The 27,301-nt window shown below is 36.6% G+C and overlaps 1 protein-coding gene across 1 annotated transcript in view; it reads left to right on the top strand.

The window, feature by feature from the left end:
- The window catches only part of MYO9A (myosin IXA), a 269,955-nt gene that overhangs the window by 237,784 nt on the left and 4,870 nt on the right, over nt 1-27,301 (top strand). Inside the window, exons 39-40 of the mRNA XM_029952268.1 lie at nt 24,354-24,556; nt 26,649-26,791. Coding sequence (XP_029808128.1) covers nt 24,354-24,556; nt 26,649-26,791 — 346 coding nt within the window. The remainder of the gene's footprint in view (nt 1-24,353; nt 24,557-26,648; nt 26,792-27,301) is intronic.

Here is a 27,301-nt window from a genome sequence, read left to right as displayed (position 1 = left end):
TTCTTTCTTCTTTACCAATTTGAATGCCATTTATGTCTTTTTTGTCTGATTGTTGTGGCTAGAACTTCTAGTACTGTGTTGAATAAAAGTGGTTAGAATGGACATTCTTATCTTGTTCCTGATCTTAGGGAAAAGACTTTCAGTTTTTCCCCACTGAGTATAATGTTAGCTGTGCATGTTTCATATGTGGCCTTTATTATGTTGAAGTACCCTCTAAATCTACTTTGTTGAGGATTCTTCTTATGAATGGATGTTGTACTTTGTCAAATGCTTTTTCTGCATCTATTGAAATGAACATAGGGTTCTTACCCTTTCTTTCATTGATGTGATGTATCACCCTGATGGATTCATGAATATTGAACCACCCTTGCAACCCAGGAATAAATCCTACTTGATTGTGGTGGATGATTTTTTTTAATATATTGCTGGATTTGGTTTGCTAGTATTTTGTTGAGGATTTTTGCATCTATGTTCATTAGAGATATTGGCCTGTAGTTCTCATTTTTTAGTATCTTTATCCAGTTTTGGTATTAGGATAATACTGGCCTCATAGAATGAATTTGGAAGCTTTCTTTCCTTTTCTATTTTTGGGAATAGTTTGAGAAGAAAAGGTATGAACTCTTCTTTAAGTGTTTGGTAGAGTTTGCCTTAGAGCCATCTGATCCTGGGCTTTTGTTTGTTGGGAGTTTTTTGATTATTAATTCAATTTCTTTGCTGGTAATTGGTCTGCTCAAATTTTCATTGTTATATGGAAACCAGTTTGACAATGAACTATTTTAAAAAATTACATAAAAAAAAAAACATTTTCTATTTCTTCCTATTTTGGTTTTGGTGGGTGATAAGTTTCTAGGAATTTGCCCATTTCTTCTAGGTTGCCCAGTTTGTTGGTGTATAATTTTTCATAATACAGTAAAACTTTGAATTCTGAGTAACTTATTTTGTGAGTGTTCGGCAAGATGAACAAGCATTTCTAATAAATTTTAACTTGATAAATGAGTAATGTCTTGCACTATGAGTAGTACGTGATGCCAAGCATCACATGAGCACAACTGAGCCAGTGGTTCTTTCCCCACCCCCAATGTGGGATTGTGGGTAGTCATCTTCCATACTTGGATGCTCAGTCTCAGGCCATGGTGTTTGGCAGAAATCTGATTTCTCAGAACAGTGGAAGGTACTAGTGTATTTTTTGTCACTCCAAGTCACTTATGGAATGTCCTTTGCTTTTTCATACAAGAATAAGCTTAGGAATGCTTTGCTTCATTCTAGGTCAGCCTGCCTGCAGATATAGACCCTTTCCTCTGCTGCCTTATTGCCAGTTACACTTAATACAGTATATGACCGAGTTATTAATACTGTACCATAGTCAACATTCGTGCGAGCATATACAATGACCCCCATACCGACAAAGGTTGAAATGAAAGGCAGTTAAGAGGATGATTATGCTGGAAATTAAGGAGATCATGGAGAAATACAAATGAGGAAAGCAAGTGACCAGATTACAAGATTTTGTAAGAAGTCTTCATCTACATCTTGTGTGCAGAGGAGGAGAAAAAGGTGGAGGAATCTCTCTTCAAATGAGATTAGGGAGATGTGTAAAATGTGGGGAACCGTGCAGATTTTTGTAGAAAAGTACATGCTGTCGTAGTGCAAGCAGTGAATCTGTTTAATAACAATGCAATGCCCCATTTCCATGAAATCCTCAAAAGGAGGCAAAAGCAAGTATCATTGGATAAGTTCCTATTTTGTGGGCTAATATGTGATGTCTTTTGGAGAATGTTCCATGTACACTTGAAAATAATTTGTATTCTTCTGTGTTAGGATGGATGTTATGAATGTATCTGTTAAATTCATTTATTTTCATGTGTCATTCAAAGCCATTGTTCCCTTGTTGATTTTCTCTTTAGGTGATCTGTCCATTGATAAAAGTGGGTTGTTAAAGTTCCTTACTATTATTGTATGAGTATCAATTAGTTCCTTTATGTTTTTCTGCTTTACATTTTTGGGTTCTTCTAAGTTGGGTGTATAAATATTTAAAATAGTTTTATCTTCTTGTTGGATTGTCTCCTTTATTATTATCTAATGTTCTTCCTTTGTCTTCTCTTGATAAGGTCTTTGTTGTCCAATATTAAGTATTGCTACTCTGGCTTGCTTTTGATATCCATTTACATGATACATTTTTCTCCATCCCCTCACTGTCTATCTGCAGGTGTCTCTAGGTCTAAAATTAGTTTCTTATAGGCAGAATATAGATGGGCCTTGTTTTTTTTAATCCACTCAGTTGCCCTATGTCTTTTGATTAGAGCTTTTAGTCTATTTACATTCAAAGTAATTATTGGTAGATACATACTTATTGCCATTTTATTATTTGTTTTGTGGTTGTTGCTGAAGATTTCATCTGACCCTTTCTTGTCTTTCTTTCATGGTTTGCTGATTTTCTTTAGTGATATATTTGGATTTCTTGCTCTTTATTCTTTGTGTATTTATTAGTTTTTGATTTGTTATCATTAGGTTGTATATAATCTCTTCTGCATATAAAATGTTGGTCATTTAAGTTTGAATCCACTCAAACTTACTCCTCTCCTCCCCATGTTTTGGGTATATGGTATGATAATTTTACATCCTTTTGTTTTGTGAATTCCTTGACTGATTTTTTTAAAGAAATACTCATTTTTACTGCTTTTGTGTTTCCTGCTTTCATACTGTCTTTTTTGTCTTTCCACTCAAAAAGTCCCTGTTAGTATTTCTTGTAGAGCTGGTTTAGTAGTCATGAACTCCTTAAGTTTTTGTTTGTCTGGGAAACTCTCATCTCTTCTTCTATTCTGAATGATAGCCTTACTGGATAGAATATTCTTGGCTGTAGGTTTTTCCCATTTAGCAGTTTGAATATACTATGCCACTCTTTTCTCGCTTGGGGTTTTTCTGTTGAAAAATTTACTAATAGTCTTATGGGGTTTCCTTTATGTGTAACTGTCTTCTTTTGTCTTGCTGCTTTTAAGGTTTTTTTCATTATCGCTATATTTTGCCAATTTAATTACAATATGTCTTGGTATAGATCTGCTTTTATTGATTCTGTTAGGGGCTCTCTGTGCCTCCTAGATCTGGATATCTATTTCCTTCCTTGGATTAGTGAAGTTTTCAGCTATTTCTTCAAATATTCTTGCTCGCGTTTCTCTCTTCTTCTGGGACTCCAGAAGTTATTACATTTGATGGAGTCACTGATTTTCCTAAGTCTGTTATCAATTGGTATAATTATTTTTTCCGTCTTTTGCTCAGCTTGGTTAGTTTACTCGATTTTCTAGGCCATTAATGTGTTCCTCTGCTTTTTCCAGTCTGCTGTTCATTCCATCAAGTATACTTCTCATTTAAGGGTCTCATTGATGTTCTCTACTCCTTTCTCAAGTTTAGTGAGTATTCTTATGATCATTGCTTTAATGTTACTTATATCTGCGTTGCTTAGATCGTTGGCCGTGGCTTTGTCCTGTTCTTTCATTCAGACAAATTCCTCTGTCTTTTTATCTAAGTTCCTGTGCCTGTTTCTCTTTATCAGTAAAGTCAGCTACATCTGTTCTTGAGGGTAATGGCTTTATGAAGAAGAGGTCCTTCAGTGCACTGTAGTATAGTATCCCCTGTTCCCCAGGGCCTGGTGCTTCCAAGAGTTTCTCCAGTGTGTGCTGCATACACTCTGTGGTTGTGTTCTGGCCACTTTATCCTTCAGGCCAGTCATCTGCAGATGCAGAGGCTCTGTTTGGCTGTTAGAGGTAGTTTTTGGCCCCTGACCTGAGTGTGTCATGTTTGAACTAGGTGTGCTTTAGTCTGCTAGTGAAATGAGATGTGTAGCCACTGCCGCAGGAACCAAGGGGTTGTAAAACTCCTTCATCAGGAGATGCGGTATTGGCAGGGATTTGGGCCAGTTTTCTGGGGGAAGGGGCCATCTGCACTGAGACTGAGGTAAGGGTGATGGTGTAGGGCAGTTCTTCTGGAGCATGGAGTGCGGTGGGCAGACTTAATGTAAGCAACTTAGGTAGCAAGTATTGTGCTGCACTGGTTCTTGGTGTCCTGTGCTTATGCTGTAGGGGAGAGAAATGGCACCTGCTAGTTTCTTTGTTCCTTGAGAGTTCTCTCCATGATCACTGCCCCTCTGAGACATACTTGGAGATGAGAAACTAACCTCCATCGTGTCCCAGGCACTCTTCAGAGTGCTGTTCCGTGCTGTATTTTTGTGGGCTATTTGCCCTGCCTTTTCTGCAAGTGCAGCCCCCAAATCCTCTGAGCTCTTCCAAAGGCAAGAATGTTGACCTTTAAAATCAGGCTTTATGCCTCACTGGCTGCAATAACTTTCAAAACTCGGACCCTCTCTCTTTCCAAGCCAGTTGCTATGGGAATTTCCCAGTGCACTCTCCTGTGTCTTAGTCTCTCTCTCACCCATCTACACAACCGCAGCTCCTCCCCATTGCAGCAGCCACAGTCCATTTCTCTCCTAAGCTGTGTTTCTGCACTTCCTGCCTCCTTCAATGTGGTCTCTTCTCTTCCTGTGGAGTTTTCTGCCAGTCTTTACATCGATTTCTGGGGATTTAGGATGATTTGATAGTTGTCTAGTTGTATTTGTGGGATGAGGCAAGCCTCGGGTTCTTCTGTTCCTCCACCATCTTCCCTCCAAGGTCAAGGAGTTTTGTAACCCTTTACCTACCGATGTGATCGCAGTAAGAATAGCAAAATAATATTTGGGGAGACTTTGACAAGTCGATACTAAAATTCATAAAAAGAAAATAAGAAATATCCTTAAAAGAAAAAGAATATTGGAGGAGTGACATTTTATTATTCAATAAATGGTGAAGGAAAAATGGGTAGTCATATTGGGAGAAAACAAGAATTAAAATACTGATTCCAGTGAATCAGAGACTAAAAAGTACAAAATAAAGGCACTAGAAGTATATAGTTCAGGCAGTCTAGTTTTTCAGGGCTGCTCACTGAATCCTGCAGTCACTAAAGCACCGTAGTCTTTGCCTTCACACTGCCAAAATATCCAAGAGGACATTCAGTTCAGCTGAAAGGGTAGTTGTGGAAGAGCCCAAGAGGAAATCAGCAAGGTGGTCACCTAAAACCTCTTCCTACATAAGTTGAAACCAAGTCATTAAAAGTGGCAGAAAAGGATCAGTCTATGGGGAGGCAAATACAAACAAAAGGGAAAGGGGGAGTAAAAGGAAAACAGACTGAAGTGGCTAACCAAGAAACAGAAACAGACTAAGTACAATTAAGTTGATAGTATTTATCAAGAAAGTGATCCCTGTATTACACTTCTTGTACAATCCAGAAGAATTTTTTTAAGCATCATTTTGTAAATGTGACATTTTAGAGCTCTAAAAACATGTGTTTTGTTTTTTTCTACCCCTTCCCCCAGGTTTATTAAGCTATAATTGACATATAACATTGTGTAAATTTAGGGTACACAGTATGATGATTTATGTATATATCATGAAATGATTACCACAGTACGTTACCTTTTTGTGTAATATACCTTTGTGTGCATATGTGGTGAGAACATTTAAAGTTTACTGTCTTAGCAGCTTTCAAGTATACAGTATAGTATTGTTCACCGTAGCCAGCATGTTGGACATTATATCCCCATAATTTATGCATCTTATAACTAGAAATTTGCACCCTTAGACCACTTTTGTCCATTTCCCCTGTGCCCTCACCTCAGCCCCTGGCAACCACCAGTCAGTCTACTCTGTTTCTATGAGTTCAGTTAAAAACACAGAAGACAGGCCCTTGACTAGGACAATATATTTTTTAACATGTATCTGAAGAAAGATTTACATGCAAAATATTAAAATAACTAGGTAAACTCTACAATAAGAAAACAAACTCTCCAAATTAAAATAAGTAGGGCAATATGAGTAGACACCTTAGCAAATAATATACATAAATGGGAAATACATATGTGTAAGTTGCTCAACTTGGGTAATTATTGGAAAATGATATTCATTGTCCTTTAAGGAAAAGCAAATTAAAACACTGGTGAGATTCTCCATATATCAGAATGGCTAAATACCAAAACTGACAATACCACTTGCTGGTGAGGATGTGGGACAAGAAGAAGTCTCATTCATTGCTGATGGGAATACAAATGGTATAACCTCTGAAGAAATTTTGCCAGACTCTTTTGAAACTAAACAAAGTGTCACCATATGGTATAGCAACTGTGCCCTCAGTACATTTACCCAACTGCCATGAAAACATACATCCACATAAAACCACTAAGAGCATAAACAAAGCTGATCTATGAAAAGAAAGGAATCCGATTTCCTTCCATTTTAAAATTATGAAATCAAATGCTAGTTTACTTTTTGTACAAACTAATCATGGTGACCATTGAGTAATGTAAAGAATTGGCAAGTCAATATGTTGTACACTTGAAACTAATATAATATACGTCAGTTATACTGCAAAAATAAAAATATATAGTGTAAGAGGGTTCCATTTTCTCCACATCCTTGCCAATATCTGTTGTTTCATGTGTTGCTAATTTTAGCCATTCTGGCTAAAGTGGTGTGAAGTTATCGATATCTCATTGTAGTTTTGATTTGCATTTGCCTGATGATGAGTGATGTTGAGCATCTTTTCATGTGTCTATTAGCCACCTGTACTTTGGAAAAATGCTTTTCGTGTCTTCTGCCCATTTGGGGGGGATTTGTTTTGGGGATGTTGAGTTTGATAAGTTCTTTATATATTTTGGATACTAATCCTTTATCAGATAGGTCATTTGCAAATACCTTCTCCCATTCTTTAGATTGCTTTTTAGTTTTGTTGATTGTTTCCTTCACTGTGCAGAAGCTTTTTATTTTGATGAAGTCCAAATAGTTTATTTTTGCTTTGTTTCCTTTGCCTCAGAAGACATACCTAGGAAGAAGTTGGAGAGGCCGAGGTCAAAGAAATTACTGCCTGTGTGCTCTTCTCTAGGTCTTTAATCCATTTTGAATTTATTTTGGGGTATGGTGTAAGAAAGTGGTCCAATTTCATTCTTCTGCATGTTGCTGTCCAGTTTTCCCAGAACCATATGTTGAAGAGACTGTGTTTTCCATTGGCTATTCTTTCCTGCTTTGTCAAAGATTAATTTGATTATACAGTTTAAGATTCATCTCTGGATTTTCTATTCTGTTCCTTTGATCTATGTATCTGTTTTTGTGCCAGTACTATACTGTGTTGATCATTACAGCTTTATAATATAACTTGAAGTCTGTAATGGTGATGTCTCCAGCTTTACTTTTTTTTTTTTTTTTCCAAGATGACTTTGGCTTTTTTGGGTCTTTTGTGGTTCCGTACAAATTTTAGGATTGTTCATTCTAGCTCTGTGGAAAATGCTGGTGGTACTTTGATAAGGATTGCATTAAATGTGTAGTTGCTTTGGTTACTATAGACATTTTAACTGTTCTTGTAGTCCATGAACATGGAATGTTTTTTCAGTTTTTGGTGTCATCTTCAGTTTCTTTAATCAGTGTTTTACACTGTTAATGGGAATGCAGACTGATGCAGCACTCTGGAAGACACTATGGAGGTTCCTCAAAATGTCAAAAATAGGACTACCCTGGGATGCCTGAGTGGCTCAGTTGATTAAGTCTGAGTTGGTTAGGTCTGACTTTGGCTCAGGTCATGATCTCATGGTTCGTGGGTTTGAGCCCCACATCAGGTACTGTGCTCTGACAGCTTGGAGCCTGGAGCCTGCTTCAGATTCTGTCTCCCTCTCCGGCCCTTCCCCACTCATACACACTCTCTGTGTCAGAAATAAATGAACATTAAAAAAAAAATATATATATATCTATATCTATATCTATATCTATCTATCTATCTATCTATATATATATATATATATATATATATATATATATCTGCACACAACTACCCTGTGATTCAGTAATTACACCACTAGGTATTTACCCAAAGGATACAAAAATATTGATTCGAAGGGACACATGCACCCCGATGTTTAGAGTAGCATTTATCAACCAATAGCCAAAATACAAAACCAGTTCAAGTATATGTTGATTGATGAATGTAGAAGCTGTGGTATATATATACAATGGAATACTGCTCACCTTAAAACGAATGAAATCTCGCCATTTGCAGTGACATGGATAGAACTAAAGAGTATTATACTAGCGAAATAGGTCAGAGAAAGACATACCATATGATTTCATTCATGTGGAATTAAGGAACAAAACAAATGAACATGGGGAAAAAACAGAGGCAAATGAAGAAAGAGACTCTTAATTATAAAGAACAAATTGGTGGTTCCTTGAGGGGAGTTGGGTGAAGGGGGGCGTGGGGAGACGGGTGAAATAGGTGATCAGGATTAAGGACTTGTGATGAGCACCAGTATGGAAGTGGTGAATCACCAAATTCTACACCTGAAATTAATATTACATTGTATGTTAGCTTACTGGCATTTAAGACTTGGAGAAAAAATTTTTAATGAAAAAATATGTACATTAAAAAAATTAAAAACAGGTAACTGTCCATAAGTATGATAATGTCTTAAACTGTTCCCTGATCTATGAGAATTGTGTATTATCTGTGACACCTTTGGTAGGGATAGTACAGCTTTTCCTAGGAACTTGGATTTGAAATTTGAATATTATGTATGATATTAATATCTGTATTAGATTTCAGACCTAACACTTATCAACATTTGAAGATAATTATAGTTGATATCCTGATTTTAGGAATAATTTGTCTCTAAAGTTTAAACTGGAAAATCACTGAAATAAGTTCTCAGAAAAGGACTACAATATGGCTTTATATTAATTAAATAATTAAATGCAAATGGTATAAGAATTGGATACAAATTATTCCTAAAGTATGTGATCAATGTAAATCAATGAAATCCCTTTCATAATAGAAAAATATACTGTAACTTTGGAGTAGAGAAGGTTTTTCTGTTATATAAAACCATGAAAAGAAAAGTTGATAGGCTCATCAGCATAGATATAAAGTATTATTACTGGATGATAGAAATGATCATAAGCAAGGCATAAGGGAAATGACATATCCTAAGAAAATAGTTACAACTCATATCACAGGGTCTAAGTTTTCCTAATTAGTAAGGAGAAGCTCCTATAAAAATAGGAGGAAAACCGGCTACCTAGTGAAAAATGAACAAAAGATTCTACCAACCACTGCTCATAATGTTAACTGCTGACTGTTTAAGGAGTTCATGAGGGCAAATCTGTTTTTATTGTAATGCCAAGAAAATATTTGCCTTTTTTCACTCTGTTGACTTTTGTATCGGTGGTAGAAAAACAATTATGGGTAAAACCACTGAAAGATAATATACAAGTCAACATTGATATGAAAAAAACTACATTTTTGGATAAAAAAAGAATTCATGCTGATTATGGGAATGTTTTAAAGTACAGAAAAGTGTACAGAATAAAGGATATTGTTTCACTCAAACTGCTGTTAATCTGGTACGTGTACAGATTAAAAAAAAAAAACCCTACAGTATACAAATTTGTGTCCTGTTTCTAACACAATATTAACATTTTCCATGTTTCTAAAAGCTCTATGTAATCAACTTTAAAAATTAAAACTAATTTTTTTAGGGATACACTCATTTGTAATTTTAACATTAAGCTTTGGCCTTGTAAGAGAACTCTGAGCTTGTAGGGGCTTCAACTTTTACTTCACCTTTGTTTAATGCTGATTAGAGATTAGGCCTGTAAAGCTTGTTTGATTTTCTTCAGCTCTCGTAAGTAATTCTTAGCTAACCCACGGTGAACCAGTCAGTTAGGTGATCAGATGAAAGCTGAACAAAGGCAACTCTTTTTTTGAATATTGGTGTGTACTGGAAGTAAGTTCATATTTTTCAGCTCCCTGAGGCTTTTATATCACATTATGTTTTAGTCATTCATTTGGCTTCATTAAAATAGTCAAAATCAAGATGTCCTGGAATTCATTATGTGATTCTGACCAATCATAGACTGTCATTGAACTTTAGTACTGTGTTGATACTAACTCTAAACTCTGTTCTCTGCCTCTATTCTGTAGTGCTGTCTTCTTCCAAGTCATCCTTTGTTAAATTTAAGACGTATCTTCTGGTTTTAAGGGACTTTTTCTTAATATATACTTCTTGAACTCAGAATTGAAAGTGGAATAGCAATCTTGTAAACCATCTTGATTTTCATCCTGTTGTGTATTTTAGGATGAATGAATTTGAAGAGTTAGCATGAATGTCCTTAGAGCTGCCCTCTACCGTAACACCTGGGCTACATCAGTAGTTTCTCTTTCTCAGATAGCATATCTTCCTTCTCTCTTCCCCAGATATACTCAGAAATCTATCATTTACTGTCCTGTGCCATTCAGAAGATATCGATGTTTGCCTAAGTAGCCAACTTTGAAAAGGACCTCTTAAAATGTCTTTTTTATTGTGACATACAACACATATGGAAAAGCACAAAAACATAGGTTCATATCTTAATGAATTATAAAGTAACTATCCAAATACCACCCTTAGGTCAAGAAGTAATTTCTAGCACCCCCAGAAGGTCTTCTCTTTCTCTTTCCAAATACAGTTCTTTGTCTCCCTCCCAAGGTAAGCAGTAACCTGGGTTTTATGTTAATCACTTTGTTTTCTTTGTTGTTGTATGTATCTCTGAGCACTATAGTTTTGTTTGACCTGTTTTAGAGCTTGATAAAAATGAAATCATATAACACCTATTATTTTATATCTGACTTATTTCACTGAATGTTATGTGTTAGACTTATCCACGTTGTTGTATTTAGTTACATCTCATTGTTATTAACTGTATAGTATTCCAATATATGTGTATATCACAGTTTATCCATTCTAATGTTGAAGGACATTTGGCTTGTGTTTAGGGGAATTGTGAATACTGCTATGAACATTCTGATGCATGTGTTTTTGATGGACACATGCACATATTTTTGTTAGGGGTAGATAAGAGTGCAATTACTGGGTCATAGATATATGTATCTTCAACATTAGTAAATAATAGCAACCTTTTTTCCAACATGGTTGTACTATACTAGCAGTGTGTGAGGGTTCCCAGTTTTTCTACCCTAGTATGCATATTGCCAGATTCCTTCATTTTAGCCATTTTAATGGATGTATGAAAGTGGTTTAATTTGTATTTTTGTGCTGTGACTCTAATGATGTGCTTAAGCACCTTTTCATAAGTATATTGGCCATTTGGATATCATCTTTTGTGAAGGACCTATTGAGATCTCTTTCCCATTTTTCTAACTGGATTGTCTATTTTTGTCTGATCTTAGGAGTTCTTTATGAATTCTGACTACAAGCCCTTTATTGGTTACTTCTGTTTCAGAGTTTTTCTTCCACTCTTAAAAGTATCTTTGATTAACAGAGGCTCTTAATTTTATTTTAATTTTTATTTATTTTTAATTTTTTTTAACATTTATTTTTGAGAGACAGAGAGAGACAAAGTATGTGCAGGGGAGGGGCAGAGAGAGAGAAGGACACACATAATCAGAAGCAAGCTCCAGGCTGCCTGGATACAGGGCTCGAACCCCCAAGTGGTGGGATCATGACCTGAGCCAAAGTCGGACGCTTAACCAGCTGAGCCACCCAGGTGCCCTGAGGTTATTAATTTTAATGTAGTCTCATTTTTCTTTGTTTTTAGTGTCAAGTTCAAGATTTTTTTATAATAATCTATGGTTATAATCATATTTATTATCTTCTAAAAGCTTTTGTTATTTCAGTATCCAGTCCACCTGGAACAGTCTTTTTATGTGGTGTAATGAAGGGAGTGATCTTTTTATTTCCTCATGGATATTCAGTTTTTCCAGCACCATTTATTTTTTTTAAATCCTTTTTATACTACCTTTTCTTATAAATCAAGAGTTGTATGTGCATGCATCTGTTTCTAGGCTCTCTGTTTTGATCTTGTACCACTACCACTGTTTTAATTACTATAGCTTTCTAAAACTATAAAAACCAAAACTAGGATGACTAGAACAAGTCATCCTACCTTCTTCTTCAGTAGTGTTTTGATTATTCTTGGCTCTTTATATAACCATATAAATTATAGAACATCTTCACAAAAATTCTCTTGAGATTTTTACTGAGATTGCATTGAATTTATAGGTCACTTTGGGGAATTGATGTTTTTACAATATTATTTCCATCCATGAACATGATTTCTCTCTCCATACAGACCAGTACCTCTAAAAAATGTTTTAAAGTTTTATGTGTAGATCTTGAAGGCAATTCCTATCCAAAGACCACCAGCACTTTTCACAGAACTAGAACAACCCTACAATTTATATGGAACCACAAAATACCCTGAATAGCCAGAGAAACCCTGAAAAAGAAAAATAAAGATGGAAGCATCATGATTCCAGAGTTTAAGCTATGCTACAAAGCTGTAGTGATAAAGACAGTATGGTACTGGCACAAACCAGACACGTAGATCAATGGAACAGAATAGAAAACCTAGAAATGGACCCTCAGCTATATAGTCAACTAATTTTTGACAAAACGGTAAAGAATATCCAAGGAAAAAAGAGTCTCTTCAATAAATGGTGTTGGGAAGACTGAAAAGCAACATGCAGAAGAATGAAATTGGGCCACTTTCTTACACCATACACAAAAATAAATTCAAAATGTATGAAAGACCTAAGTGTGAGACAGGAAACCTTCAAAATCCTAGAGAACACTGGCAAAAACCTTTTTGACCTCAGCCATAGAAACTTCTTACTAGACACCTCTCTGGAGGCAAGGGAAACAAAAGCAAACATAAACTATTGGGACCTCATCAAGATAAAAATCTTCTGCACAGTGTAGGAAACAATCAGTAAAACTAAAAGGGAGCAGATATTTGCAAATGACATATCTCATAAAGGGTTAATATCCAAAACATATAAAGTATTTATAAAAGGAGGAGGGGCCAAGGATGGCAGAGCAGCATGGAAGTTCTCAGCTTCTATTATCCCTGAAATGCAGCTAGATCAGCACCAAACCATTTTGCATACCTAGAAAATTGATTTGAGGGTTAACATAATCTGCAAAACTTGAGCCACAGAATTCGACAGGTACATGGCACAGGGAGGTGAACTGGGAGAGAGAGAAGCCACGGAGGATAGGGAGCTCCTTTTGTGGAGAATGCACAGAGAGAGGGGAGGGTCCAGGAAAAGCACTCCCCCTGAAAATAGCTGGAGAGAAAGAGAAAAGTGGGAACACCCACAAGTAACTGAGTAAGAAGGGGTGAAAGGAAAGAGTTTGATACCACTAAGACTCTATAAACGGGAAAGCTGTGTCGGAAATTCTGCAGCTCAATACCTGGTGGTGCTCTGGTGGGAAGGGCAAAATTTCAGGATCAGGCAGTGAAGTCTGAGGGATCTGTGGGCCACATTGGGGGAAGCATTTTACCTACTAGGAGGACATTTGGTAGAGGCTGTATGGCCTCCCCATAGGCAGAAGTCCCATCAGATCCTGGAGAACAGCCACATTTGCTGGTATTGGAACAAAAATGAGGAGGCGTGTGCTGTGTTTTGCCATAATCTCTAAACCTCTGCTGCCTTGTGATCTCACAAACTTTCCCCCCCGGGGCAAGTAGGCACCCAGCCACAATGTCTGACTTGCTGCAGCAGCACAACCACACGAATGTTCAAGAGGCAAGCTGGCATCCAGCCATTGCTCGGCAAGACCCTTTCCCAGAGGGTTGGAGTGAGTCCAAGCTACAGGGCTCTCAGAAGTGAGGGCTTTTGGAAACAAAACCCCATATGAGGTAATTCAGGAGGGAGGTGCCACCTAGTGGGCTGATGGTTTGGACATAGACAGTCTAGAAGTGGGGAATGGACGGAATTCCCGAGACAAAGGAGAGGTGCTTGATTGCTGGTCAATGAGAGGGCAGATTTCTAGTACCAGAGACCGGGAAGCTGGGTGATGCCATTTTCACCTTTCCCGCACATGCGCATACACAGGTGGGCCACACCAATCTACCCCAGCAAACTAAGCAGTGCCACCTAAAGAAGAACGGAGCCATTACACCAAGCCCTGCCCAACTGCACCAACCAAGCTCAATCCTCAGAGGACCACCACAAGTCTCTCCTCCTGCTCAGTGTATGGACTATGAAGTGCTTCATAGTTTGACTTCTAGGAGAAACTGAATGTAATTTCATTTGGATTTCATTCTGCTTGCTGGTCCATTTTATGTCCTTTTTTTTCTCCTTTTCTTTGTTCTTGGATACAGGAAGAAAAATGTATTTTTTTCTGTTTTTTTAAAATAATTTATATTTTTTACTATATTTTTATTGTAGATATTTTATTCCATCTTACATTCTTCATTTAGTTTTATTCTTTTTATTGTATACATGTTTTAAATTTGTAAACATTTTCATACATTTGTTTCTTATCCTTTCTCTCCCTCTTTTCTCTATTCTGTCAAGCTTCTTCCAGTAACCAGTCCAAAGCACATCTAGGATCTAACTTCCTTTATTTGATTTTTTCGTGCTGTTTTTAATTTTTTAATTTTTATTTTTTATTCTTTTTCTTCCTCCAAAATGGCAAAACAAAGATGTTCACCCCAAAAGAAAGTCAGGAAGAAATGACAGCCAGGGACTTAAGCAATACAGATATAAACAGTATGTCTGGACTAGAATTTAATTCATGATAAGAATACTTGCTGGGGTTGAAAAAAACCATAGAATCCCTTTCTGTGTAGATGAAAGTAGTAAAATCTAGTCAGGACAAAATTAAAAATGCTAGGACTGAAATGCAATCTCGAATGGATGCCATGGGAACAAGGGTGGATGAAGCAGATCAGTGAATTAGCAAGACAGAACACAAAATTATGGATAATAATGAAGCAGAAAAAAAAGGAAACTAAGGTAAAAGAACATAATATAAGAATTAGAGAACTCAGTGAGTCACTAAAAGGGAATAACATCCCTTAGGATGTCCCAAAAGATGAAGAGAGAAGAAAAGGGGAGAAGGTTTAAGTGAGCAAATCAAGTAGAAAACTTTCCTAACCTGGGGAAAGACGCAGACATCAAAATCCAAGAAGCACAGAGATCTCTCATTAGATTAAAAAAAGACAGGGCGGGCACCTAGGTGGCTCAGTTAGTGGAGTGTCTGACCAGCTCAGGTTGTGGTCTCGCAGTTCGTGAGTTTGAGCCCCGTGTCAGGCTCTGTGCTGACAGCTCAGAACCTGGAGCCTGCTTCAGATTCTGTGTCTCCCTTTTTCTCTCTGCCCCTCCCCTGCTCACACTCTCTCCCAAAAATAATAAACATTAAAAAAAATTTTTTAAGTAGGAGATAGAGAACCATCTGTCATGCTAATGGTCACCAAAAGAAAGCCAGAGTAACTGTACTTATATGACCATCTAGGTTTTATTTTTATTTTTTTTACTTTAATTTTTAAAAATTTACATCCAAATTAGTTAGCATATAGTGCAACAATGATTTCAGGAGTAGATTCCTTAATGCCTTGTACCTATTTAGCCCATCCCCCCTCCCATAATCCCTCTAGTAACTCTTTGTTCTCCATATTTAGGAGGCTCTTATGTTTTGTCCCTCTCCCTGTTTTTATATTATTTTTGCTTCCCTTCCCTTACGTTCATCTGTTCTGTCAGACCATCTAGATTTTAAAATAAAGACTGTAACAGGAGATGAAGAGAGATGTTATTATAAATTAAGGTGTCTGTCCACCAAGAGGATCTAACAATTGTAAATATTTATGCCCCCAATGTGAAGCACCAAAATATACAAATAAATTAATCACAAACAAAAATCCTAAAGGAGAAAGCAGGCAAAAATTTCTTGGACCTCAGCCAAAGCAACTTCTTAACATGTCTCTGGAGACAAGGGAAACAATAGCAAAAATGAACTATTGGGACTCCATCAATTTAAAAAAAAAAAAAGCTTCTACACAGCAAACAGTCAAAAAACTAAAAGCCAACTGACGGAATGGGAGAAGATATTTGAAAATGACATTCCAGATAAGGGGTTAGTATCCAAAATCTGTAGAGAACTTAATCAAAATCAACACCCAAAAAGCAAATAATCCAGTGAAGAAATGGGCAAAAGACATGACTAGACACTTTTCCAGATGACTAACAGACACATGAAAAAAATGCCTAACATCACTCATCATCAGGAAAATACAAATCAAAACCACAAAGGGATACCAGCTCACACATGTCAGAATGGCTAAAAATAACAACTCAAGAAGCGACAGATGTTGGTGTGCATGCAGAGAAAGAGGAAACCCTTTTGCGCTGCTAGTGGGAATGCAGAAACTGGTGCAGCCACTCTGGAAAACAGTGTGGAGGTTCCTCAAAAAAAATAAGAACTACCGTACATTCAAGTAATTGCACTACTAGGTATTTATCCAAAGGATACAGGAGTGCTGATTCAAAGGGGCATATGTACCCCAATGTTTATAGCAGTGCTATTGACAATAGCCAAGTATGGAAAGAGCCTATATGTCCATTGACCAATGAGTGGATAAAGAAGGTGTGGTATATACATACACAATGGACTATCACTTGGCCACCAAAAATAATGAAATCTTGCCATTTGCAACAATGTGGATGGAACTAGAGTGTATTATGCTAAGAGAAATAAGTCTGAGAAAGACAAATATATTATTTCATTTATGTGGAATTTAAGATATAAAACAGATGAATATAAAGGAAGGGAAGCAAAAATAACATAAAAATAGGGGGACAAGACATAAGAGACTCTTAAATATAGAGCACAAACAAGGTTGCTGGAGGAGTTACAGGGTGGGAGATAGACTAAATGGGCGAAGGGCATTAAGGAGGACACTTGATGGAATGAGCACTGGGTGCTATATATGGGGGATAAATCACTGGATTCTACTACTGATAACAATATTGCAGTATATGCTGACTAACTTGGATGTAAATTTTAAAAAATTAATAAGTAATTCTCAAAAAAATAATAATATATAAAACTTAACATCCAAAAAACAAATAATCCAGGGGTTCCTGGGTGATTCAGTCAATTAGGCATCAGGCTTTGTGCTGACAGTATTGTACCCCGATATTTATAGCAGCATTTTCAACAATAGCCAAAGAGCCCATGTGTCCATCAGTTGATGAATGGATAAAGATGTGTACACACACACACACACACACACACACATGGAATACTAAGCTATCAAAAGAATGAAATCTTGCCATTTGCAATGACGTGGATGGAGCTATAGTGTATTACGCTAAGTAAAATAAGTCAGCCAGAGAAAGACAAATACCATATGATTTCACTCCTATCTGGAACTTAGAAGACAAAACAGATGGACATATATGAGGGGCACAAAAGAGAAGCAAACCATAAGACTCTTAGTGATAGAGAACAAACTGAGGGTTGATGTAGGAAGGTGGATAGAGGATAGGCTAGATGGGTGATATATGTTAAGGAGGGCAGTTGTTATGTATGATGAGCGCTGGGTGTTATATGTAAGTGATGAATCACTGAATTCTATTCCTGAAACCAATATTATACTATATGTTAACTAACTAGAATTTAAATTAAAATTTGAAGGAAAAATAGTTTTATATTTAGAGATTTTATACATCTTTACTTTGAATTAATACTAGGATTTTAATATTTTTAATACAATTATAAGTGTTTGAATGTTTATGTTGTTTGTTGTTCATTACATACAAGTTGACTTTGGTATTTTTCACCTCGTATCCAGCAACCTTGCTGAACTCACATATTCTGATAATTTTTCTGTGGATTTCTTTGTATTTTCTACCTCTACAAGTCAGGTTGTTCGGTTGTTCAACAGTAATGATAGTTTCATTTGTTCTTTTACTGTCTTTATACCTTTTATTTCTTTCTCTTATATCAGCTAGAACCTCTAGTATAGTGTTGAAAAGAAATGGTGATAGGGATCATTCTTGGCATGATCCCCATCTCAATGGGAAAGCTTTTAATTTTCTATCACAAAGTATGATGTTTGTTACAGAATATAGATTTTTTGAGACTAAATACGTTCCCTTTTATTCTCAGTTTTCTAAGAGTTGGTACTATGATTTAGTGTTGAATTTTATTAATTGCCATTACTATATAGATTTTGGTGTTCATGAGACTTTTTCTTAATGTATTGACATGTATACATACATACAGTGAATTTCTAATGTTAAAATCATCTTGTTTGCCAGTAAAATTATCTGGGCCCAGAGTTTTCTCTCTGGAAAGATTTTAATTTTGGATTTAATTTACAAGATTATCCACATTTTGGGGGCCCTTGGGTGGCTCAGTCAGTTAAGCATCCAACTTCAGCTCAGGTCATGATCTCACAGTTCATGAGTTCGAGCCCCACATCGTGCTTTGTGCTGACAGCGCAGAGCCTGGAGCCTGCTTAGAATTCTGTGTCTCACTCCTTCTCTGCCCCTCCCCTGCTTGCACTCTGTCTCTCTCTCAAAAATAATAAATAAACATTTAAAAAAATTTGAAAGATTATCCTTAAGATTTTCCTTGATAGTATTAATTACTTGGGTTTTTGTAGAAAGTCCACCATTTTGTATAAAATTTCAGATTTACTGACATAAAGTTGTTCGTAGTAGCCTCTTATCCTCTGCATGTCCTTTTCACTACTGCATATTTATAGTAGTGTCCCCTTTTTCATTCCGCCTTTGGTTATTGTAAATTCTTAATTTTTCTTCTTCAGTCTTGCCAGGGTTTTAAACTTCTGTCTTTTCAAAAAGATATTTGGGCTTTGGTTTTCTTTATTCTGATGTTCATTTACTCTTATCTGTATTTACTTTTTTGCTCCTTGGGTTTATATTTTTGTTCTTTATCTAGTTTCCTGAAATTGATGCTTATTACCTCATTAATTTTTAACCTTTCTTTTCTAATGTATGCCTGTAAGGCTATAACTTTAAGGTAGACAGTGTTAAACTTCTCATGTATTTTGATACTGTTGTTTAGTTCAAAATAATTTCTAATTTCCTTTGTGATTTCTTCTTTGATATGGATATTTTAAAGTCTGTTTCTTAATTTCTGAATATATAGAAATCTATATTTGTGAAATAAATTTCCCTGTGATGACATTATCAGGAACTTATTTTAAGTTACTTTAAAGATCAGATAAATTATTTCAACCCCTTGGAAATGTATTGTCTTGGTGTATGTACTTTAAAATAATGAGTATTCTAAAGTTGTTAGATACTGAATTCTTTGAATGTCTATCATATTTATGTTCCTTTCTATGACTTTACTGGTTTGTGTGTACACGTTTGTTTTTTCTGTGCTGGTTATAGCTTTATTTCTTTGAGAATTTCTGTCAGTATTTTACTTTAAATTTTTGGAAGCCATTTCTTAGGTACTTCCAAACTTGAAAATCTTCTATCTTCATAATTTGAAAATTTGTCATTGTGAAATATCCCTCTTCATCACAGGTAACACTTCTTACCTTAAAGTTTACTTCATCTAGAATTTATATAGCTATACCAGTTTTATTTTGATTAGACATGGCATGTCTTTTATTCCCATATTTTTACTTTTGGCCTTTCTGAATTCGTATGCCTTAAACTTCATAAACTTGAGTTTTCTTTATAAAGACAATCAGACAGTCTTCAGGTCTTAACTAGCACATTTCATCTGTTTACATTTAATGTAATCACTGATTTAATGGGATTTAAATCTATTTTATTTTGTGTTTTTTATTTTTACTGCCTGTTCCTTTTCCTTATTGCCTTCTCTGGGTTTGTTTTTTGTTTGGTTTTGCCTTTTTCTTTTGGTTATTTTTATCCAATTTTTTCTGTTGTTAGTTTCAAGTTTTATACTCCTTTACTTTTTTTTAAGTAGTTAACCTAAAGATTACAACATGAATATATGACTGTCTATTAAGTCTGTTAATTTGTACTTTTATTTTTTTTCTCAGATGATGGAAGAACTTTAATATGCTTCAGCTATTATATGGTATTGTTGCTATTGTTATTTGTGTATTTTCTGTATACTTTAAACCCAACACATTATTCTTATGTTTTATGCAATTAGTATCCTTTAAACTTTCTCACATATTTACTATTTTACTGTTTTACTTGCTCTTAATTTATCCCTCTTGACTTCTCTTCATTTTTTATATGCCCTTTAGTGCCGTTGTGCTGGTGACAGATTCTTTGTCTTAGTCTATCTGAAAATGTATTTATTTCAACTTTGTTCCTGAAAGGGATTTTGCTATATGTAGAATTCTGGGTTGGCAGCATCTCTTTCCTTTCAAAAATACCATTTATGTTGTTTGCTTCCCATTATTTCTGTTGAAAGTAACCTTTGAGTTTAGTAGTTTCTTCTTTGTTGCATATGTATATATATATTTCCATCTCATAATTCAGTTACAAGTTTTTTGAGTATAGTTGACACACAATGTTACATTAGTTTCAGGCACACAACATAGTAATTCAACAAATACATGTCCTGCTATGCTCACCATGAGCAGAGCCACCATCTCACACCTTGCAGTGCTGTTACAATATCACTGGCCAGTTTCCTCTGCCATACCTCCCATCCCTGTGACTTACACATTCCAACGCTGGAAGCCTGTACCTCCTACTTCCCTTGACCCATCTTACCCATCCTCCCACCCCCTTCCCCTCTAGCAACCATCAGTTTGCTCTCTGTATTTATAGGTCTGATTCTACTTTTTGTTTATTCATTTGTTTTGTTTTTTAGATTCCACATATAAGTGAACTCATTTGTTGTCACAAAATCTTATCTTTCTTTTTATAGCTGAGCAATATTCCATGTATGTATGTACACACACACACACACACACACACACACAACATAGCATATCTTCTTTATCCATTTATCAATCGATGGACACTTAGACTGCTTACATAATTTGGCTATTGTAAATTAATGCTACAGTAAACACACGGATGTGTATATCTTTTGAAATTAGTGTTTTCATTTTCTTTGGGTGAATGCCCAGATGTGGAATTACTGGATCATATGGAATTTCTACTTTAAAATTTTTGAGGAACTTCCATACTGTTTTCCAAAGTGGCTGTATTAATCAGTATAAAAAGGTTCCTTTTTCTCCATATCCTCACTATCGCTTGTTATTTCTTGTCTTTTTTCATTCTAGCCATTCTGAAAGATTCAAGATGATATCTCATTATGGTTTTGATTTGTATTTTTCTGATGATGAGTGATGATGAGTGATGTTGAGCATCTTTTCACTTTTCTGTAGGCTATCTATCTGCTTTGGGGAAATGTCCATTCAGGTCCTCTGCCCATTTTTAATTGGATTATTTGGTTTTTCTGGTTTTGAGTTGTGTAAGTTGTTTATATATTTTGGATATTATCCTCTTATTGGATATATTATTTGAAAATATCTTCTCACATTTAGTAGGTTGCCTTTTTGTTTTGTTGCTGCTTTTCTTCACTGTGGAAAGGCTTTTTATTTTGATGTAGGCCTAGTATTCATTTTTGCTTTCGTTTCCCTTGCCTTAGGAGACATGTCTAGAAAAACATTGCTATGGTCAGTGTCAAAGAAATTACTCGGTATGTTCTCTTCTAGGAGTTTTATGGTTTCAGTTCTCACATTTAGGTCTTTAATCCATTTTGAGTTTTTGTTTGTGCTAGAAAGTGTTCCGGTTTATTCTCTTCCATGTAACTGTCCGGTTTTCCCAGCATCATTTGTTAAAGAGGCAGTCTTTTCCCTATTGTGTATTCTTGCCTCCTTTATTGTAAATTAATTGACTATATAAGTATTGGTCTGTTTCTGAGCTCTCTGTTCTGTCCCGTTGATTTATATGTTTGTTTTTCTGCCAGTACCATCTCTTTTGATTACTAAAACTTTGTAGTATATCTTGAAATCTAGAATTGTGATACTTCCAGCTTTGTTCTTTCTCAAGGTTGCTTTGGCTACTTGGGATCTTTTATGATTCCACAGAAATGTTAGTATTTGCTGTACTTGTGTGAAAAATGCTGTTGGTATTTTGATAAAGATTGCATTGTAACTGTAGATTGCTTTGGGTAGTATGGACTTTTAAATATTAATTCTTCCAATTCATGAGCATGGAGTATACTTTTCCATTTTTTGGTGTCATCTTCAGTTTGTTTGTGTCGTCTTCAGAATATCAGTGTTCTATAGTTTTTGGAGTACAGATCTTTTCCCTCTTTGGTTAAGTTTATTACTAGGTACTTTATTCTTTTTGGTGCAGTTGTAAATGGAATTGTTTTCTTAATTTCATTTTGCTACTTCATTATTAGTATATAGAAATGCAACTGATTTTTCAATGTTAACTTTGTATCCTTATTGCAGATAGATATTTTTTTCTAACTTCTTTTAAGAATTTCTCTTGCCTTTAATTCTTCACAGTTCTTGTTTATGTATGGACTTCTTTTTACTTACCTTTCATAGAGGTTGAAAGCTTTCTTTCAGGTTGATATCTTTAATAATTGGTTGAAAATGCTGTCACGATCTCTTTAATATTCTACAGGATCCCTCTCCCCTCCTGCTGTTCTTTATATACAAAAATCTCAGTGCTGTTAAGTTGGTTAACTTTGTATATGACTTTAGCTTCTGATAATACCAGGCTCGGTATTTCAGATTAAACCTCCTGCTGACAGCAACTGGACCAAACATAAAAAAACCCAAATATTCTTGAATATTCTTGGTAGATCTTTTTATTGTGCCCTCTTTTACTTTCTTTTCTGATTTTTTTCAGGAAAAGTTTTGTTTTCTCTACTCGATTCTTTATATTTTCTCCTGACTCAATTAACTTCTAGTCTACTATTCTAGTGATATCTTTCTGTCTCCTTCAGCATGGTTATTTTAATTCTGTCTGATAGCCACAATATCTGAATCATTGAGGGTTTCTGGGTTTTGTTGTTTTCACTTACATTGTCTTGTCTCCTTTTGTGTTGGTTACCTTTGATTATGTGTCATTCATAGTATTTGAAAAACTATTTGTAAAAGTATTTTGAGGGCTGAGATGATATTACTTTCTTCCAAGGTGTGTTTCCATTTTCCTTTTCAGGTTCTAGGGCACTAGCAGTCTGGAATTACTTTAATCCAGTTTTAGGAATTACAATTTTCTGGACCATCCAAGTGACTTGAAGCTAGGCCACAATGTCCACAAAGACTTATTTCAGTTAACTCTTTCAGGCTGCAAACATTAGGGATGCCAGCGTCAGGCATGAAGTTTTACCAGGCAACAGTCCACACCCTTGCACAGGTCTGGACTCCGGCTTTTATTCTCTACCTCAGGGATTGGCAAACTTTTTCTATAAAGGACCAGAGAGTAAAGAATTTAGGCTTTGTGGACCATACAGTCTTTTGATGCAACAATCAGTGCTGCCATTGTTCTTCAGAAGAGCCACAGACAATGTGTGAATTAATGAGCTTGAATGTATTTCAATAAAGCTTTATTTATAAAATCAGGCAGAAGGCTAGATTTGGCCCAGGGCCATAGTTTGTTAACCCTGCTAGAGTCTGTCAGAAGCTCTGCTCAGATTCTCAGCCACCTCTTCTTAAATTTTGGGTAGCCTTGAATGCTCATCTAGCCTCTCTTTAGTCTGCTCTGTTAAATAGCTCTCTAATACCTTCAGGAATATTTTGGGATTTTTTATGTTTGGTCCAGTTGCTGTCAGCAGGAGGTTTAATCTGAAATACCGAGTCTGGTATTATCAGAAGCTAAAGTCATATACAAAGTTAACCAATTTAACAGCACTGAGATTTTTTTTCCCCCTTTGGTCTCAGGAAGGAAATTTCTTAAGGTATTCTTAGAGAATCTCTCTCATTGGCATCCTTTGATTTATAAATGACTTTCTTTAATGAAACTGACTTTTCAGGACATGTTTCTGTAGTCTTCCTAGAGAGATTGTGCATTCCAAGGTTAAAGTTATAGAGTAGTATTGTCCATCAGAACTTTCTGTGATGATGGAAATGTTCTATATCTTGCACTGTTAAATATGGTAGCTACTAGCCACCTATGTCTGTTGAGCACTTGAAATGTGTCTAGTGTGAATACCAAACTCAAATTTTACTTTTTTACTTTTATTTAATTTTAAATAGCCATGTGTGGGTGGGTACTTAGTTTGGAATGGACAAAGCTTAGATTAAATGAAGAATCTAGTCTCAGTGCAAAATGCGTTCTTACAATCTCACCCACCAAAGTGTCCATTTTCTAATGCTTTTGGAAGAAGTACTTAACCTGAATATGTTCAATGGACAGTAGTATCTCTCTAAATATCTTAGGCCTTGCAGAACGTTCCCATGTATTCCTGTCATTCACCCGGTGTGACGGAAGTACACTTGCTATCCTAAACAGGTCACATAAAACTAATGCAGTCACTCAGGTTAGTTTCTAACGCATATTTTTCTTTGCAGGGAAAAGGGCGACTTCGCCGAGGAAACTACCCAAGTCCATCCTCTCCTGTTGTAGTTCAGTTGCCCTCTATGTCTGATGTTCCAGAAGAGACCTTGGCTAGTGAAACAGCTGTGGAGACTGACATCACAGAACAACAGCAAGCAGCCATGCAGCAGGAGGAGAGGGTACTGACTGAGCAGATTGAGAACCTACAGAAGGAGAAGTGAGTTTCCAGGAGGAAAGGGAGCAACTGGTTATCAACCTGTTTTCATTTCCTTCATTCTGTGCTTTCTTGATTTTTCTTTGTTTATTAAATATCTCCTGGGGTGCCTGGGTGGTGTCTGACTTCAGCTCAGGTCATGATCTCGTGGTTTGTGGGTTCAAGCCCCACATCAGGCTCTGTGCTGACAGCTTGGAGCCTGGAGCCTGCTTCAGATTCTGTGTCTCCCTCTCTCTCTGCCCCTTCCCTGTTTGTGCTCTGTCTCTGTGTCTCTCAAAAATAAATATTAAAACCATTAAAAAAAAACAAATAAATATCTCCTAAGTGTGAAGCACTGGGTGATACAGGGCATGCAGGGAAGACGAAGACATACTGCCTGGACTCAGGTAACAGCATGAGAGTTGTCACCGTAGTGAAGGAGGCTCCATAAGCCGGAGACCTGAAGCTGCTTCGGTGTCAGTTCTGGAGATGCTGAGCTGACACACTGGGACAAGGTTTGTCAGTCTTAGCCAGGATTCCTAACCAGTCTGAGACCAGCCTCCCTGACTAAATGGGCGTTTACAAGGAAGAATAAGGATTCCTAGGTTAAGACAGAGGCCCTTTTAAGAATGAGCATTACTCAGAACTCCGTAAAGGAAGATTATTATCTGAAGATCAGTGTAGCGATGGGGCCAAGAATTAGATGGTAAGGGTAAGGCAGCAACTCTAGTGGGCACTGGGATACTAGATAGGGAAATTGGTTGCAATTTAGGAGAGAAACAAATAGTCGACTCTGTGCCCTTCACCATCACTGGAGAAAGAGTAGGTAAAAATAATACTACATTTGGAGGGATAATGTGGACATGCTGTTGTCCTTTTTGAAGGTACTGTGTACTGGTTCTGGTTGACAGTGAAGACTCTTAAGCTTTAAGGGGGTTTTTGTTCCTGAGTTCCACAGTCCCTGGTCTGAGAGCTTGATGCATTAGAGGATATGGGAGTTTGTTAAAGTGCTTTTTGCCCGTCAGGACTGATTTCTAGAATTTAGGCAAGCTAAAAAAGCAGCTGGGGCTCAGATATGCAGAACATGATAAGGCAGAAGTAGTATACATTGACCAGGGGCTAGCTATTTGGTGTAAGAATGATTTGAAAAGAGGACCTAACTCAGCTGTGATGAAAATGGTACTGGGGGTATTGAAGGATGAGTAGTTCAAGCTTGGTAGAGTGGAATCAAAGCTAAGAAGGCTCTGAAAGAGAAGAGACTTGATGAAAAAGGGAGTAAGAGTTAGAAGGATGAGGAGGTTGTTGGCCGATGTATTTCCAGGTGTAAGATCTGCCCGTTGGAGAAAGTTGCCCACATAAGGGGAGGAAAGGTTGTTAGAAGTAGCAGACATAGAGGAACTTTGGTCTTAGAGGACTGAAGTGATCTTTTACGAAGACATTAACTGACATAGATCCGGGTGACTTCAGGCAGTAATGAGAAAGCAAGATTAGGAGCCAAGTCCCAAAGACTTGAGGGAACAAGGGGGCACAACTGGGAGGCAGGTAGGTGACAGATGAAGGGGAGCAGAAAATGCTGTGAGTGGAGGCAGCATAAGCTGCAAAGGACAGAAAAGATCAGTCAGCATTTCATCAGAGGCATCTCTGCTTTTAAGGTGAAGATATCATTGGTAGTGTAGTTAGAGCCTATTTCATGGAAAATAGTTTAAAAAGCTGGAAGGAATCTTAGAGTTTATCTCACTAAATCTCTCTATTTTGTGAATGAGGAATCTGAGGTCCAGAGAGAGGAAAGTACACTCTTGATGCATTATGTATGAGTTTGGAGTGAGTTTAGAACCCTGATCTGATTATCAGTCCCGAGTTCATTTTACCAAAATATCTTACAGCTGCAGCGTCTTTTCCTACCTCACTCTTTGCTCTATTATAGGTCCCAGGCTTTGCTGTTTTTAACCTTCATCATTACTGTGGCTTCTAGATCTCTGTCACCACCTTGGTTGAGAACAGTAGGAAATGTGACTGTTTTTGCTACTTAAATTTCGTGCATCACAGGTCTTTTTTTCTGTAGTCTTTTTTCCACTTTTTATCAAATGCTAGTGGGTTTCCTGATTATATCTTACAGGGAGGAACTAACATTTGAGATGCTTGTACTGGAACCCCGTGCCTCTGATGATGAAACTCTGGAGTCTGAGGCCTCCATTGGGACTGCCGATAGCTCAGAAAATTTGAATATTGACTCTGAAGGTGCCATCTCTGAGAAATCAGGTAAATGAACATATCAGACTGAAGACTCCAGGGCTTTTTTGTGAAGGAGGAATAAGGACTCCCAAGCTAATAAGACAAAGTCCCTTTCAAGAATGCCTCAACTTATGTGAGCAGGTGACAGAGTCCCAAGGAGTTAAAATGTATTGATCTTTGTGACGCTTCCATTGTATACTGTTCGTCAGACCAAGCCTTTAAAGTAATGCAGGGGTTTTTTTTTGGCTTTTTGGGTTTTTTTTTTTTTTTTTTTTTGTCAATTTAATGTTTTCTCCTCGATTTACCACAGAGAAAAACCCATAGTAACAACACATTGTTGTCTGACCCATGATCCATGTTATGAGGGTGGTTAGCAGGCGTTGTGTCCTCCTGAGAGATGGGGTTCTACCAAAGGAGATATTTAACCACCTGGTGTGTCTCAGGGAGACAAAGAATTACTACATATCCTGGCAGTTTTTTAAATGATAGTGACAGTTGTAGGCCTCTTTTAATGGCGTAGTCGAACTCCAGACCTCT

This window comes from Suricata suricatta, chromosome 9, assembly GCF_006229205.1.
Source record: "Suricata suricatta isolate VVHF042 chromosome 9, meerkat_22Aug2017_6uvM2_HiC, whole genome shotgun sequence".
Lineage (NCBI taxonomy): Eukaryota > Metazoa > Chordata > Mammalia > Carnivora > Herpestidae > Suricata > Suricata suricatta.
The sequence above is the reverse complement of the archived record's forward strand: the minus strand, read 5'-3'. Positions and strand labels throughout refer to the sequence as shown.